The sequence below is a fragment of the Cydia strobilella genome, chromosome 18, assembly GCF_947568885.1.
Source record: "Cydia strobilella chromosome 18, ilCydStro3.1, whole genome shotgun sequence".
In the NCBI taxonomy this organism is placed as follows: Eukaryota; Metazoa; Arthropoda; class Insecta; order Lepidoptera; family Tortricidae; genus Cydia; species Cydia strobilella.
Genome location: NC_086058.1, coordinates 4,993,522 through 5,007,409, shown reverse-complemented (window position 1 = coordinate 5,007,409; position 13,888 = coordinate 4,993,522). Strand labels below are relative to the sequence as shown.

Here is a 13,888-nt window from a genome sequence, read left to right as displayed (position 1 = left end):
CAAATGGTACTTGTTTTTATGAGTAGATACACATATTTTGTGTTCATATCATCTGGTCAAAGCGAAACGCAGCGTTGCTACTTTCATGGTAAGTGCAAAGTTAATTTGTTTTGAACATTATTCACTGCGTTTGATTTCATTTGAGAATGAGATAAGATTGTCATAAATTGTACACACGAGCAATATTTACGGTTTTTCACAGATCTACAAACAAGTTAAGTATGGATCAAATTTGGGAAAACATATTAAAAGTAACTTCCGACAGACTCTTACAGCTTACTGCCTCAGCTAAACAAATAAGCGAAACTATCAATAGGGAGTCACTGCAAGAAGCGGTATTAGATGCAGAGGTAGTCGCGTCTAAATTAAAAAGCGTATTACTGAAATTAACCAATGATTTAAACAATTACTTCAAATACGTCAACAATCCATCAGCGGATGATATATCAAATATATCTACACATCAGTTGGAAGCGGAGGAGGCTCTGAGTGAGCTGAAGATTAAAATCGAACATGCCAAGACCAAGGAAACAACATCTACTAAATGTTTAACTGGGAAACTTCCAATACTAAGTTTGCCTACATTTGATGGAGACATCTTAAACTGGCATTCCTTTTGGGACCAGTTCAGGTCTCAGATTGACCAGCGAGAATTATCAGATGTAGATAAATTTCTGTATTTATCTACGGCCTTAAAGGGCGAAGCTAAAAATTTAGTGGAAGGCTTACAAGCCACAAATGCAAATTATGCCATAGCAGTCACAACACTTCGGGAGCGTTATGGCAGAGACAGCTACATAAAGGATGCTCATTATGCTGCACTCAATAAAATAACACCGGCTAGTGAAGCTATTATAGATTGTCGTAGAGTATTTAATGAACTAGAACGACATCTGCGAGTTTTAAATGCCCTTGGAGAAGATGTCTCTCACAGTTTCTTCAGGACTTTAATCTATGAAAAATTTCCAGAAATTATTGTGTATGAGCTGAAAAGAGTTATAAAAGATGACTCCATAAATGAAATAAGGACTCAGCTTTCAAAGTTGCTTGCAGACAAGGAAGAAGTCTCCAAATCCAAACAAAGTTCCACAGACACCGAAGGTTGTACGACAGGGACTTTACAAGCTGTCGAAAACATTTCTAAAAGGAATAGCAGACCATTTCACAATACCTTTAGTGAAGGCCCTAACACTAAGAAATCTCATGGTGACTTCAGAAGGAAACGTACCTTCAAGGGAGACAACTTTCAACCGGAGCATGGGAAGAAACCGAGAAAGGAATGCCGATTTTGTCACACTCATTCACATTACAGTGATGAGTGCACTAAATATGCAACGTTGAAAGAACGGAAGCAGAGGCTAGGGAAGAAATGCTATTTATGCCTGAAAGAAGGACACTTTTTAAGAAATTGTAGAATGAGTTTTCGATGTCATCACTGCAAAGGAAGACATAATCGAGCGCTTTGCCCAAACCAGTTGAAGTCTGCTAGTACTATACCACAGGCGGTGGCTGCAGGTGAGAGTACAACTTCATTTCTCAATAACGTTGATCAAAAGACAATAAACTTTAGCTCTGTATGTATTTATTCTTGTTTGCAGACAGCAACTGCAGTAATAAGGAATAAGACTGAACAGGGTACTCCACAGTCATGCCGCATCCTACTAGACTGTGGAAGTCAAAGGAGCTACATAACAACTAAGTTAGCTCAATCAATCAATTTTGCACCAGAAAATGAAGACCTGCTTATGGTATATACATTTGGTTCAAATAAACCTAAGGAGATTATTAGTCCTGCGGCGGAAATCTTCTTAGAAACCAAACGTGGCTTACAGAAGAGGATAAGAGTAAATGTAGTCCCACATATCACTAATAGTATCCCGATATTTAACTTTCCGGACAAGATATCTGTAGATATCATTGCTGATGATGACTCATTGGGAGATATAATTAATGTACTGATCGGAAACGACTATTATTTCTCCTTTATTAGAAGTAGTCGTCGCCATATTGGAGAGAATCTACATTTAATTGATACCGACTTTGGTTGGATGTTAACAGGGGGTACAGATGGGAACATTTATGACAATGCTCTTTCCATAGTAACATATTGTCAATGTCACGGACCTAGTTGCCCATACTTTACAGAGCCCGACTTACCTTTGAGAAATGTCGACATGAAGTTCTTATGGGCACTTGAGAGCATTGGTATAACGGACTCTCCTAAGACAACTAGGGAAGAAGAAGCGGTGAAATTCTTCAATGATACCATCAAGTATGCAGAAGGACGGTATGAAGTAAAGTGGCCTTGGATACAGTTCCCTCCAGATATACCAACCAATTACAATCTGGCTTATGGAAGATTGAAAAGTCTACTGAGGAGATCTGACAGTGCGACGTTAACAGAATATGATCGGATACTGTCTGAACAACTTGAAGCTAATATCATTGAAGTTTTAGAACCCCAAACAATACCAATATACCAGGTAAACCCGCCTATTCACTACTTACCGGGTCATATAGTTAAACAAGAAGGAAAAAGGGGGCGTATTGTTTATGATGCGTCAGCTAAAGTAAAGGATTATAAAAGCCTGAATGAATGTATGTATCGAGGACCATCAATGCTAGAAGACTTAACTGCCCTACTACTAAAATTTAGATGTGGAGAAGTAGGAATAACAGCAGACATAGAAAAGGCCTTTCTTCAAGTCGGTCTCCAAGACGAAGATAGAGATGTCACGAGATTCCTCTGGATAAAGGATCTATCTAAAGAACTCACTGAAGACAATATTCTTCATTACAGATTTTGTAGAGTACCGTTTGGAATAATTTCGAGCCCGTTTCTCTTAACAGCCACGATACGACATCATTTATCGCACGATGAAACCCTTCTTAAGAACATTGCTGACAGATGTTACGTTGACAATCTCGTGACATGCGCTGAAGACTATAACAAAGCTACTATGTTATATGAAGAAACCAGAAAAGTCTTCAAAGAACTGGGCATGAATATACGAGAGTGGCTGTCAAATGATAAACATTTTTTGGAAACTATTCCTGAGCCACTAAGAGCACCACAAAAGGACCGAATAAAGGTTCTTGGCCTTATGTGGAACGTGGAAAAAGATAATTTAGAACTGAAAATTAATGATAACTCCTTCGATTGCCATGAGAAGAATCTTACTAAAAGGAACGTTTTACGCACATTATCAAGGGTCTATGACCCATGTGGTTTCGCTTCACCACTCATCCTACCTGCAAAAATATTCTTTCGACAGCTCTGCGAGACAAAGATTAAATGGGATTCAAACTTGTCAACAGAGCTCATATTTAAATGGTCAAAAATATTAGACAACCTTAAACTGACTAGAGATATTGAAATACCAAGATATGTAGGACATGTATCATCAAAGTCAAAGGTAAAATATGAACTTCATACGTTCACAGATGCTTCTATGAAGGCATATGCTGCAGTGACATATCTACGTATAGTCGGAGACAGAGAAAATAAGATAGCATTCCTTATGTCAAAGGCCAGGATAACACCCTTAGAGGATCAAAAGGATTTGAAAATACCTCGTCTGGAACTGTTAGCATATTTAATTGGTAGCAGGCTGATGAAGTATGTCAAAGCAAACCTAGACTTACCCATACAGGAACAATATTTGTGGACAGATAGTCTGGTTGTGCTCGGCTGGATCAAATCGAATAAACTGCTATCTCCGTTTATTACTCGTCGTATTAATGAAATCAAGGAGAATAAAAACTTCGAATATCGCTATGTAGATACGAATAGAAACCCAGCTGACTTAGCTACTCGGCCTGAGCTGTGGGAAAGTAAAAAGGGATTATGGTTCAATGGGCCTGAATTTCTTTCCAAGGAACCAGTACATTGGCCAAGTAGTACAAAATCTGAAGATCGTCAAGCCTTTCTTGTTGTTGGGGAGGGCCTGGACATCATCGATGATCCAGAGATGTCAGTGGAGGATGGTGAGAAGGATATACCTGATGTCCAACACAATATGGATCTTGATGGCCATACAGCTCAAGAACAGGAACATGCTATCCAGATAGGGACTGATATTAATGAAGATAAAACACATTTAACAGAAATTATAAATCTGCAAAAAGAACATTTTCCAAAAGAAGTGAGTGGAAAGGAAACTCATTTGACACGAAACTTAGGGCTGTATCTAGACGTAGATGGATTACTAAGAAGTCGAGGACGACTGTCAAACACTCGTTGGTCCTATGATATGAAACACCCAATCCTTTTACCGGCTAAATCTAGTTTCACAGATAAGGTTATCCGAGAGACTCACGAAGAAAACTACCATGTGGGAGTTCCACGTACCTTAAATATCATCCGTGAAAAATACTGGATACTTCAGGGTAGGACACAAGTACAGAGGGTACTTAAAACCTGCAATCAATGCATTAAACAGGGTGGAGGACCCTACCGACTTCCTCCTTTACCAGTGGAGCGAGCGAATTACAGTGATCCTTATACCTATACAGGTCTTGATTATTTCGGTCCAGTATTGGTTGCAACAAAACTAGGAAAAGAGAAACGGTGGGTATGTTTATTTACCTGCCTTGCTGTGAGAGCTGTTCACATGGAGATAGTAATGGACTTAACAGCTGAAGAATGTCTGCTCGCGTTGAGACGTTTCATAGCCTCCAGAGGAAAGCCAAAGATGATATTATCAGACAATGCACCTCAATTCAAGCTGACATCGGAACTTTTGACAAGCTCGTATTGCGTAAAAAACAACATTAAGTGGAAGTTTATCCCTCAACTGGCTCCATGGCACGGGGGAGTCTATGAACGGCTCGTAGCCCTGGCGAAGCACTGTATGAAGCGCACATTGGAAAAACACTTACTGCACAATAGCCAGTTACTTACAGTAATTAAAGAGATTGAGGGAGTCATTAACACAAGACCTCTGACGTACGTTGGCGCAGATTTGGACCGTGTGCTGAGACCAGTAGACTTCTTGAGATTAGGTAGTTGCGTGGTTCTTGAACCAATGGAGATAGACAACATGGGCAAGATCACTGCTACGAAAGTAGACCTCATTGCAAGCTGGAAAAGAGGTACCATGATTCTAGGGGAGTTTAAGGACATGTTCATAAAGCAATACCTAACAAGTCTGAGGGAAAAGCACAGATATTCCATCAAACAGCATAGATCCACTTCTGATAAATTACCAAAAGTAGGGGATATAGTTCAGATTTACGACGACTCTAAGAAAAGGATAAACTGGAAAGAGGGGAAGATATCAACCTTGATCAAGAGTCAAGATGGACATTGTAGAGTTGCGAAGGGGAAGGTTGGTGACATGGAGTTTACCAGATCCATTGGACACCTATATCCACTGGAAACAGACTGCAGCGGGGAATCTTCAGGAGCAGAAATTCCAGTAGTCGAACGAATGGAACTTACTGTACCTGCAGATCATCCTAACATAAGATTAAATAAGATACCACCTGAAAATAGACTTGAACTGGAAAACTGTCGCAATGAGATGCAAGATAACATGGATGTACCAAATGAAGTACATAGTCAAGAACAAGCTGAGGCAGTTAAAGGCACAGAATTGACTTCGAAAGAGTCTGAAGTTACTGATAGGCAAGAGGAAACTGTTCAACAAGAGTTGGAGGATACTCCACAAGAAAAGGAACTGAGTGACTTACCTGTTGAGATGAGACCAGAGCGGATTGCAGCTCAACGAGCCCGAGAGAAGATTGCCGAGTGGACACGCCACTTAGCAGCTCTTCTATAAGCTTCTTTTGTTGTCGGGAGTGTCGCGGATCATCGCGAACTTGTGGTAAGTCGTGTGAACTAATCCTTATAAATTTGTAGCTAGTAACATTTAGATGACAGAATTGACAGATACATTTGGCGCCATTGGTTAGACGAGAAAAAGAAAATGGTGGTTGAAAGGACAAGTTTGTGCAAGTGGACAAAGTGTGTAGAACCTGATTCCTGGATCCTGAAAAGCTGATGAATTTGAGCTAAGTATTAGACTAGGTTAAGATATAACAGTCATAGTAAAAGTTCTGATCGTAGTAATTACGAATACAGGTAAATGGGATCCCAAGTGCTATGTATAGTATATCATATTCATTGTAGTATACTGAAGCTAAAATCTTGAGTTAACCTGGTCTATGCTTAGTGCTTATATTTCAATCTATCAACAGGCGGTGGAAATAATCTACAGGCACCAGAGGAAAATATCATATCGTAGCGAAGCAAATCATAGACCACCAAAGCGGTGACACAGGACTGGACGTTCAGGTAGGACTTGGAAATTATAATTATTACCACCGACATGTTAACGCCAAAACCTAGGTTGATAGATTAATAGTAAGAATTGATATCAATAATATATAATATAATAATGATAATATTTCCATATCCCCTTTTGTGCCTTTGGCGTCAGTACCGTCAGTTTGTAATTAAGTAGAAAACTATTTTAAAATAAATATTTCAATCATACGCCGTTATTTCGCCTTGACGTACAGAAGTGTATTATGGTATAAGGAAATAAGTGTTTAATAATTAGGTATACGTTATGATTTTCAAAAATTAGACCAAACATTATGAGGGTCAAATAATACTAATCAAAAACTTCTACAGCTACACTATACTCGCACGATTCACAAAGAGTCTACGGAGTCACTAAGAAATCAGTTTATTCTAAAAGGGCTTAGGAAATAAATTCCGAAGAAACTTCTGCGCTTATAACAAGAATGAAAGAGCGTAAGTGCATATCGATTCAATATAAACTTAAGTTCTTTTAGAAAGAGAGTAGGTAAGTAATAATAATAATGCTTACCTCCGGCGAGACGGGACGACCGCTCGGAGGAGTGTCGGGAAGCGAAACTCCTACATTGGCGACATGGAGCGCCAATAATCGCCAATACACCAACGCTGGACGCACTTCAACTTTGTCAACAATCACGTCACATTCCAAATTTAAAGTTTGAATTTCCAAATCGTTCTCCCGACGACTTTTAAATTTCGAATACGGTGAATGCTCCCGGTATTACGAACTTATTGTTATAAGTCGGCAATCTGGGGCCCGTTTCTCAAAAGCTTGTAACTTTGTAATACAAGTGGAAGTCCCTTTCTAACAAAAACTGTCAAAAAGTGACATCCGCTTGTATTACAAGTTACAAGCTTTTGAGAAACGGACCCCTGAAGCGCGTTTAACTGAAGTCTTACGTAATAATGTAGTTTGGTTCACCATAAAACACTACCGCACTTACTGAACGTGAATGTGACTCTGAAAAAGTAATATAAATGCAGAGATAACACTCGGAATTGATTGATAACGACTTGAAGGACAAGCTAAGTAAACAGTTGCATTTTATGCTTGATGCAAAAATACTCCTGACTATTTGACCTAGTCTTACCTTAATATACCTACGCTAAGTCAAGTTAGATATTACAACATCATAACATAAATTACGTAAGATACCTCCTAAGACAAACCTCTTTCTATCAACGTCATAGGCATATCACTTAAATATGCGGCTGTCTATAAATAAATGCGACCATCCACACACCGTCTATTTAAGGCCGTCCACATTGCATATATGTAACTTGAAATTCCTTGCAAACGTTGGGTCAAACGTTCCACCAATCCAGGTATTGGAGGGCGGTTTACCCTCAGCCGTCATTCGTTCGCGCCCTCTCAGCTTGGCGCGTCGCGTGCGTTCGGACCGTTCCGAAAAGTTTTGCGATACCGTTTGGACCGACTGGAAAGTAACTTTTTAAATTTTGAAAATAGAATTCTCGCGTTTTGAGTGTTGCGAACAGTGTGAGTTTTGTTAGCATCGTTTGGAGGAAAGTTAGGTTAGTTTGGGAGTATTCGTCTTGTTTTGGTTTTACTATATTTTAATCAATATTAAATTAATCAATTGTGCTGGTGATGTATAGAAAATCTATATTTATTAAAATTGGCAAGCGTTCATACTAAACACAGAAAGTTATAAAGGAATTAAACAACTGTCAAATTAAGTCTTTTCTAAATAGAATATCTAACTTTAATACAATGCATGCAACTTATTTATTTAATTCTTAAATATGCAAAGAAATCTAGAAACTATATCTGAAACATAGAAAAATCTTAATTACATAAATTAATAAAATATCCCCTCGTGGTATCCGATACAAGTCAGATACAATGTATCGCTATACTAACTCATTTAGCGAAGAGTACCGTTAAACGGGGTGAATAGGGTCAATTTTGAACTTTGAGAGAGATCTTAAAGAAATGTTTCCTCGATGGTCACAAATGACTTGTCTTATGTTTGAGAATTGATTTATAATAAATTATTACTTAATTATTTCGTTTTAATGCCCTTTTTTTGAAAAAATAAAAATACAGGCCATTTTGATTGTATGATCAGGGATGTCAAAAATTAATAAGTTGAGAGGTACCTGGTCTAGATAGTTTATTGTACTTTGGTACTTTAAAATGATTAGGTAAATATTATAAGTTAAAACCCGAATAAAACTATGACTAAAAATTAACTTGTAATAAAACTATGAAAACGGATTATATTGCGTATTTTCAATTTATAATACATCCCGACGTTTCGAACTCTTTACAGCGATATAATCTGTTTTCATAGTTTTATTTCATGAGTAACTATCGCGGTAACCGAAGACAATTTTAATTATTTGTTGCAGGTACTCATAAAAATATATAAAGATGACCACACTCAGGATGATTAAATCTTAATTGGTATTTTATTATTAAATTAAGCGGTGCTTATTTTATTATACGGACTAAAGTAACAAAAGTCAGAATAATTAAATACAGTTACTTAATATATTTATATACCTACCTATATCCCATTCAGAAATTCCGCCTGTTTTAAGTTGGTGTAAGTAAGTGCCTAGTACTAATCTACCAAAAAAAACTAAACAAAGAATAACTAATTTTAAAAACAACTTTTGGCAGCCCCGTCCCTATTGATCCTTTGGCGTCCCTATTCACACTTATTGCGTCCTTATTAACTACCAGAGGCGTTCCTATAAACCTCGTATTTTTTCGAAATTTTCATGGATCTCTATTTTCACACTTTTTGCTAACTAAACAAATATTACTTATATTTACCATGTAATTAATGGTTCTCAATTAAATGCGAAACCAATTTTTCACTATCAGAAGTGTCACAGTCAATTAAAACTTTACTTTTAAAGGAACTCTTGGAGCTCGTATCAATCATTCGTTGACAGATTTAATTTTAAACTGTCAGACAATATGACTTTCATGCTTTTCCAGTCTTTCTATTGCCAAAAGAATATAATCTACTATTATTTTCAATCGCAAGATACAATTTGCGAAACATATTTTCTTTTCAATTATCAGATAAATGTCATTCCCGGTTCTTGTCCCTATTCCCCTCGCCGTCCCTATTCACCCCATTTGACGGTACCTACTTCTTAAATTACATTTGATTGAAATATCAAATATAATAATAAAGTATAAATTACGCCAGCTGGGACCGATTTAAGGGTATCTATTGGTACCCGTGAAGGGGTTCTAGCTGGTGTATTACATAACATAAAAAATTGTCTAAAAGGGCCTCTGTCCGGGGTCCGGGACCCCATGGTCCCGAGATACGGCAAGGACAAACAAGTATAAATGCAAGAACGGCAAAATTCTGAGAAATTATGTACTTACTTAATTCAAAATATTTACCTGAAAATAATTAAATGCTACACTATTAAAGTAGTTATAGGGTTTTTCATTACAACAACCAAATATTGCTAAAATCTGTATGTAAATGAGACCACGTGTAAACGATAACTTTTATAGATAGTCGTTCCATTCCAAGGCACTCCGCAATGTTACTTTGTTATGTTATGTTACAATGTACGGTTACGATGATAAATGTGTACATGCTTTTACTGATGCAAACGTGTCAAAATGTAGGTACTAAGACATTTTTATGAAACTAACTACTATGGTAAGTTGGTTGACAGTGGTTTGGTGGTACACAGTAATTATCACATTTTCTGAGAAAATTATACTTTTTCCCGTCCAAAAGATGCTCCTTGTCAACATGTTTAATAATCCCTTAAAAAAAGTGAATACAAGAACAAGGCGGACTGTTAAAGTGTATCTGCTGCGCGTATAAATATTATGTACCTAATTATTCTCGATCTCATTTTTATCAAGTAATAATTTCGATAAAAATTCAAATCGTAAAGATTTAAATAAATATTAACAAAAAAACACGCATTGTTATGTAAGATTTCACATAAGTAAAAAGTCCCAAACAAAGATAACCTTGTAAGTGCTAGGAGTAGTACAAGTGCGTGCGAGGCGCATAACTAAGGAACAAATTTTTGATATTCATATTATTCTAACAGCAACAATTTTAAGTGAACAATGGTAGATCTTAATGTATTTATAAAAACGCTTCCCGCTGGGCATAAGCAGCCGTGGCCGATCTGGAAAGCCTTAAACAGATTGCGTTCTCAGGTCGGCCGCAGCAAGGAGAACATGCTGAAGTGGGGCGCTCTAAGCGGCTCAGACGCCCAATGTCCATGTGGGACGACTCCCCAATCAATGGAACACATGCTATCTTGCCCAGCGTGCCCGCATGCCTGCTCTGAGCAGGATCTCCGTAATGCAACGGACAGCGATAAATGTTGCTGACTTTTGGTCCCGCACAGTCTGAAACCATCGACACGAGAAGAAGAAGAATGTATTTCTAAAAAAACAATACGTTTTACGAATTGTCAGTTAACAGAAATGTCGACGTAAGTTTCTTGAAGTTTTCTCCCCCCGTTTCTTCGCAATATTTTGATTAATAATCTCAGTAAACAACCGAAATTAATAAGCATTCGGCGCCTGAAATTTGCCTCTGGCGGAAATGTTTTGTAATTGTTATTCGAAGTTGTTTGGGGCGAGAATTAGCCCCCACAATTAGAAATAGCGAGTTATTGTAGCGGGCGACTTGAAACATCGAATAGCGAATTTTATGGACACACGATTCAGACGGCTGTTTTACAATAAAATTAAATATAAATATTGTTATTGCACAAAGCAATAAAAGATAACAGTAAGCATAACACGATAACGAAATTTGAAATCTACAGAGTATAGGTAGTGGTCTTGCTATAAATATTTTCTTAACAACTTTCTCGATTTATTTTATTAACATTTGACCCTGAACCTGACTCATAATGGGATTAATAAGCTAATCTCATGCGAGTTGTTCCTATTTAACGTATACAAAACGATTGTGTTATTTAAAATTTGGTCCTTATTTTGTGGTTTTTGACGTAGCAAATTTTTTAAAGCCTTTTTAACAAAGTTTAAATTAAGTGGTATCTTACGGAAATTATCTTTGATACCAATGTGTGAACATATTAGACGTAACATGAGTACTAACAAGGATATATACCAATTATTTTTATCTACACTTATTGAAAAATTGTTGAACGTGAACTTTAAAAAATAAAAATAAAATATCTTTATTTCGGAACGTTCAAAATTCCATACAATATAGTACCATCGTTATAGCTATGTGTTAGTAAATACATTAAAAATAAAAACAAAACTTTCAACAATAAATAATTCATAAATAACTCATTACATTAAAATAGCCTCCTTTTTGTCTTAACGTTTTCATAGTATGGATTAGGCACTAGAACCCATTAGACTCTGACCACAATAACTTTGCACAAACTTGGCAGTAAGAATGCATTGCATACACAATAAGCTCCACACTTGAAGTAGCACTTGGCTTAAAAACTTAGCGTGGTCCGACTCTATAGAATTATAAAAAGTACAATTTTCAAATTCAACAACAAACATTTAGCTAGTCCATATGTTGGATGTCGAGGCAACCCTCTCAGTTGGATCACGTACCATTCAACATTGGAATATTTACTCTCAATTCGTCGGAAGACCGTTCGCATTTTGACGAAAATTTAACGTTCCTAATTGAAGTTAAGTAACTGAATGCGTAATTATTTTACAAGACAACGACGCCATTTTCAGCCGTTTATTTTACTTTAGGAGCTGTGTTTAAGACGCCTTAATGACAGCTGATGATATTAATAATTTTGTTACATTTCAAGTTATAATAACATTCACCAGATACTTTGGTTTATAAGGACATTATTTTACGGTTATTCCTCATATCAACACCATATATTAAAATGGTCTCATGATTGTAGTGTTAGTGAAATTATAATGTTTTTCAAACTGGAAGGGTACGATTATAGATGTCTACTCCATACAATTTATAACCTAAAAATGTCAAATGTCGCAAAATTAAGGATGTCAAATTAAAATTGTCATTCGGTTAGGTTTTTTATAATGTGTTTATATCTTTCTTGTAATGTTTTTTAAGACCGTTGTAGGTAAGTATTATTATTTTAATTAATATTACAAAAATCTTAACCTAAACTAGAACCTAACAAACACAAAAACTATTCACAAAATGCGCCCCGCGCCCCTCCAGATGCAAAGGAGCCAATCACGCTCGCCGCGTTGCCACGTTGAACAGCGATGGACAACCTTTGCAAAAGGAACGACCCGGAGCGAGGGTCATGACCACTCTAAGTGTGTGGTGTTTTTTAAGTGTTTTTATATTGTACTTTTATACTCACATTGTAAAACCCTAACCTAAGACCCGAAATAAATAAAGGAAATAATATAATATTTATTTATTTCAGCCTATATACGTACGATGTTTTCCTCCACAGAAAAGCTAGTGGTAAATATCAAATGATATTCCGTACATAAGTTCCGAAAAACTCATTGGTACGAGCCATGATTTGAACCCGCGACCTCCGGATTGAAAATCGGACGTCAGCCGACCTAGCCAAGGTGACAATCGCTATCGCTTCGCCATCGAATCGCTTTGTCTCTCTATCACTCTTCCATATTAGTGTGACAGTGACAGTTGCGTTTCGTTCGCTATGGAGCGTTAGCGATTGGCATGTTGTCTACGGGGCCAGATCCACTCGGCTACCACCGCTTATAGTTGCCTTCAATACGTCCTTACCTATCTAGTTAGTATCACCAAATATAATTAATATAAGAAATGTTTTTTTTAATCCTCAAATAAAACTTTTCTTTCCTATTTCTTTCATTAGTATTCATCTAAAAATTTTGTTACAGATGTGCCTTCGTAATCATCGCTAACTGGTCAAAGAACTGATAACATAAATCTCAAAAAGTTCGACCGCAAGTTCGGAAAAAAAGTTTCCGCGATAATCCTGGCCGGTAGAAATAGATGCCCGATAATTTGGAAGGGGAAAAGTTTGAGGTTAGGCTGTGGCTTGCTGGCGGCGGTGGATCTGGGTGGGGTGCGCGGGCGCCGTCGCGCAGCGCAGCCCGCTCGGCTGGGCCATGGGCAGCTCGCATCGCTTAGCCGCCGTGGCCGCGGCCTCGCACGCACGCCACTATAACCATAGCCACGAAGTGTTGCAGACGGAGACTCCGCATTATAATGTCAACATACTCTTTATCAGGTTAGTAGTAGAGGTATTTTTTAGTTGAAAGTGATGCCTTTCGGGCGAGCTTCGTAAGTTTTAAGTAAATAACACAATAACATAAAGCCTCGGCTCGGGCCCGGCCCGGTCTAGCGTGAAATCCTTAATTCGTTTCTACATTAGGGATTCATTATCTTGTTTCTGTCATCAGCATCATAACGTCATACTTTTTATCAGGTTAGTATGCGAAAACAAGATTTTGCTTTTCCACGGAGGCTTGTTTCAATTTCTAATGGTGCCTTTCGGTTTGACTACAAACTCATTTATCCTTACAATTAGTAGGTTGTAAACTTGCAAGTTATTTCTCCCTATAAATTTCGTAAAGTTTACAAGGTCTTAGCAGAGTGAAGAAAG

At 37.4% G+C, this 13,888-nt stretch overlaps 2 protein-coding genes and 1 long non-coding RNA gene across 4 annotated transcripts in view; 1 reads left to right on the top strand and 2 right to left on the bottom strand.

Moving 5' to 3' along the window:
• Nucleotides 1–13,888, bottom strand: part of LOC134749449 (uncharacterized) — a 604,512-nt gene that overhangs the window by 446,469 nt on the left and 144,155 nt on the right. The window lies entirely within an intron of this gene.
• Nucleotides 1–13,888, bottom strand: part of LOC134749415 (probable beta-hexosaminidase fdl) — a 167,261-nt gene that overhangs the window by 49,169 nt on the left and 104,204 nt on the right. The gene's annotated exons all lie outside the window — the stretch shown is intronic.
• Nucleotides 13,169–13,888, top strand: part of LOC134749448 (uncharacterized) — a 38,144-nt gene continuing 37,424 nt past the window's right edge. Inside the window, exon 1 of the mRNA XM_063684384.1 lies at nt 13,169–13,513. Coding sequence (XP_063540454.1) covers nt 13,392–13,513 — 122 coding nt within the window. The 5' untranslated portion in view covers nt 13,169–13,391. The remainder of the gene's footprint in view (nt 13,514–13,888) is intronic.